Source organism: Hippocampus comes, unplaced genomic scaffold (genome assembly GCF_001891065.2).
Source record: "Hippocampus comes isolate QL1 unplaced genomic scaffold, H_comes_QL1_v1.1 C17060107, whole genome shotgun sequence".
NCBI lineage: Eukaryota > Metazoa > Chordata > Actinopteri > Syngnathiformes > Syngnathidae > Hippocampus > Hippocampus comes.
The window spans coordinates 1-2,998 of record NW_017842037.1 but is presented as its reverse complement, the minus strand read 5'-3'; the positions used below and the strand labels follow the sequence as shown (position 1 = coordinate 2,998).

Sequence of the window (2,998 nt, the reverse complement as noted above, 5' to 3'; positions counted from 1 at the left end):
ACATCCTTGGCTGTTGAATGTATTGACTATCTGAACCAGAATCAATCCAGAATCCTTAAAACCCAAGACTGTAGTCAAAGGACAGCGCCTGGCAACAAAGACCCTGGACCTCACGGCAGCCAGTGTGACATCCAGACAGTGCTCAACTCCGTTCCGACTACCAACAGCAGCATATTAGCCTCAGATGACAGCTCTGTCCTCCAACTCTTTCAGGACAAGTTCCTTCAGTTCAGTGTTGAAAAATTTCAGGAGTTGAAGGCCCAGGCCAGTGCCTTGAGGAGCTCCAGGGGAATGAGGGTCTGGAACACGGCATGGCTCCGGTGCCAGGAGGCCCGGCAGTTACTTCAGGAGAGGATGCAGGATGTCACTGACAAGGTCTTCAACGGTCAACCACAGTGTCGTGGGTGTTGCGGGCATCATTATGTGGATGTTGCCAGCACTCAGACAGCACCACCTGGTAGTGTGGCGGTACAGTCAACACCAGGGCCACAACATCCACAGTGGGCGAACATTGTGTCAGGGGCAGTGGATTTTGAGAAACGAAGACCAATCCTGGCCAAGAGCAACACAACTGAAGCGGAATGTAAAATTACCATCAAACCTGAAGATAAAAGTGATCATGGTGGCGGCCAGGGGTCAAAGGTCACACCAAGGTCATCTCAAAGGTACGCATTCACTTGGTGAGAGGAAATAGACGAAACAATGGTGTAACAATTATGCTGAAAGATGCATACTTGAGCAGCATGGTGAACTAGTGGTTAGTACGTCTTCCTTAAAGTTCTGAGATTTGGGGTTCTTGGAGTGTTGAGTTTGCTTGTTCTCTCCATGCCTCCTACCATATTTTAAAAATCATGTACACTCGTTTCATTGAAGACTCTAAATTTGTGTTGTGAAATCAGTTAGAAATTGTATTAAAGTGTTGTGGGATAATAGTTTGGGGTATACTTCGGTTTTGAGCTATTAAGGTAGGCATTTATAAACATTTTGGCGGTGCTCTAGGTCAGCAAAGAAAGCGGAACGTGAGACCAAGAGGAACAGGGCAAAAAGTGATCGTGACGCCGCCGCTGTATCTCAGCCTCACACCGTCGGCTGCCAGTGGTTTCCGTGGGGACGAGGCCTGCGAGCCAAGTCCCAAGATTCATCTTCGACAGCGATAGGGGCGCCTGAGTCTTCCACACCTGTTGAGGAGCATGTTAGACCATCGTCCTCCTGCTCCCACCATGGTCAGCCATCTTGTCGGATCCTCCAAGAGGCTCAGAAATTTCAGCTCTCCCGCCACGGAACCTTTTGCTCCGAGGGCTCCTGCAATCGGGGAGTTGCGGAGGACAACCGGGTTTATCTCTGCAAACACTCCAGCCTGCCCAATGGCAGGGGTGAAGGACCGTTTTGTTTGGAAAGGCCACAAGAGGGCGCCAACAGTGCTCTGTAAGTGGATGAAGTTTTTGTTTCAGTGTTCCTGAGAGCTGAATGCACAATTGAGTTTGGCTCACATCCTATTTTGTTTTTTTAATCTTCTTTGTCTCCAAGCTTGCATTGAGGTTCTACAGGTATTGTTTCTTCAGATTTTTTTCTTCATCATCTTTCCTTTGATATCCCGGTGGGATTCACAAAAGACGGTCAGCAGCCAGGTTGCATTCATAAATATTCTCACAATAGTTTCAGAGAGCTCCTAACACTTAGCTGACAATAGTATGGATCACTGTTGAAAATATGGAATGCTTTATAGTCTGAAATTTCCACACCCCCCAAAAAATTCTAATGAGATTCTTAGTGGAAGTTGTGGAAAATATTTCCATGTAAACTGGTGTGTAAAAACAAGACATGAATGTGTTTCTACGATCAGACTAAAATGAACGGTATTAAAAACATGCATTTAGAAAAGTAATAAGTCACATGCAATTTGTGTTTCGAAATGGCAGGTGCATGGGCAAGCATGCAAATAGACACCTGTTTCTATTTGCATTCTGTAAATGTCATCTTATAACACTGTCTAAGATGACATGAAATATTTCTTTTCTCCATATTTTCCAGGCGCTTGCAGCATGTCCTGGAGGAGGTGCTGTTCACAGAGCGGGAGTATGTCCGCTCGCTGAACTATATCCTGACTCACTACCTACCCCTGCTGGACAGATTGGACATCCCCCAGGACCTCCGAGGCAAGCGTGCTATTATCTTCGGCATCCTGCAGAAGCTTCATGATTTCCACAGCCACTACTTCCTGCCCGAGCTGGAGGCCTGCCACGGGGATCCTGCTATGGTGGCCCGTTGTTTTCTCACAAATGTACGGCAGTAGACACTCGACATTATTATTATTGTATATGCCCTAATTTTTGCTAACTTTCACTCACTGTCTCTCTTCAAAAATGTATGGAGGTTAATTGAAGTCTGTAAATTTCCCATTATGACTCAGTTGCTTCAAAACAGCCTTTTTCAGTCATCAATTCTTCGCATTTGATATTACAATGAAATGTCTCCATCATTTTGCGTTCTTTTTTGATTGAAGGATACCTTGGTAATGTTTTTTAAAGCACATATGAAAATCAAGGATCTTGATGAAAATGTACCCGTATATTTATTTCTCTCCACAGAGTGACACTTTTGGCCTTTACGCACTCTACAGCAAGAACAAACCTCAGTCAGACTCCCTGATACTGCATCGTCGCCATGACATCTTCAAGGTCATTTGATGTCTAACCAAAACATGAGTTACAGCCATTTAGTCTGGTAAATGATCAGGTTCCTTTATTGTTGTGGTTAAAGCACATGAAGAGAAAGCCACAAAAAAAGCACACAAAGAAACATGAGGAACCAAATGATCTGATTGGTCAACCGCGCGTGCAACATCACATGACCACAACCCTTCATACCATGTGACAATTTAGGGGAACTTTTTAAGAAGTTTTGAGTCTTTGTGGTGCTTGACACACAAGTGCCTCCTCACTAAGTATGTGATTTGTTACATAATAGTTTTATTTATATATATATATATATATATATA

The 2,998-nt window shown here is 44.3% G+C and overlaps 1 protein-coding gene across 1 annotated transcript; it reads left to right on the top strand.

Moving 5' to 3' along the window:
- Window positions 1-6: 6 nt before the first annotated feature.
- Window positions 7-2,961, top strand: LOC109509838 (pleckstrin homology domain-containing family G member 4B-like). The gene is made up of 4 exons (XM_019859696.1): window positions 7-665; window positions 1,000-1,425; window positions 2,032-2,281; window positions 2,589-2,961. Exons 1-4 carry the CDS (start codon window positions 292-294, stop codon window positions 2,685-2,687), a joined length of 1,149 nt encoding a protein of 382 aa, XP_019715255.1. The 5' UTR covers window positions 7-291; the 3' UTR covers window positions 2,688-2,961.
- Window positions 2,962-2,998: the final 37 nt, after the last annotated feature.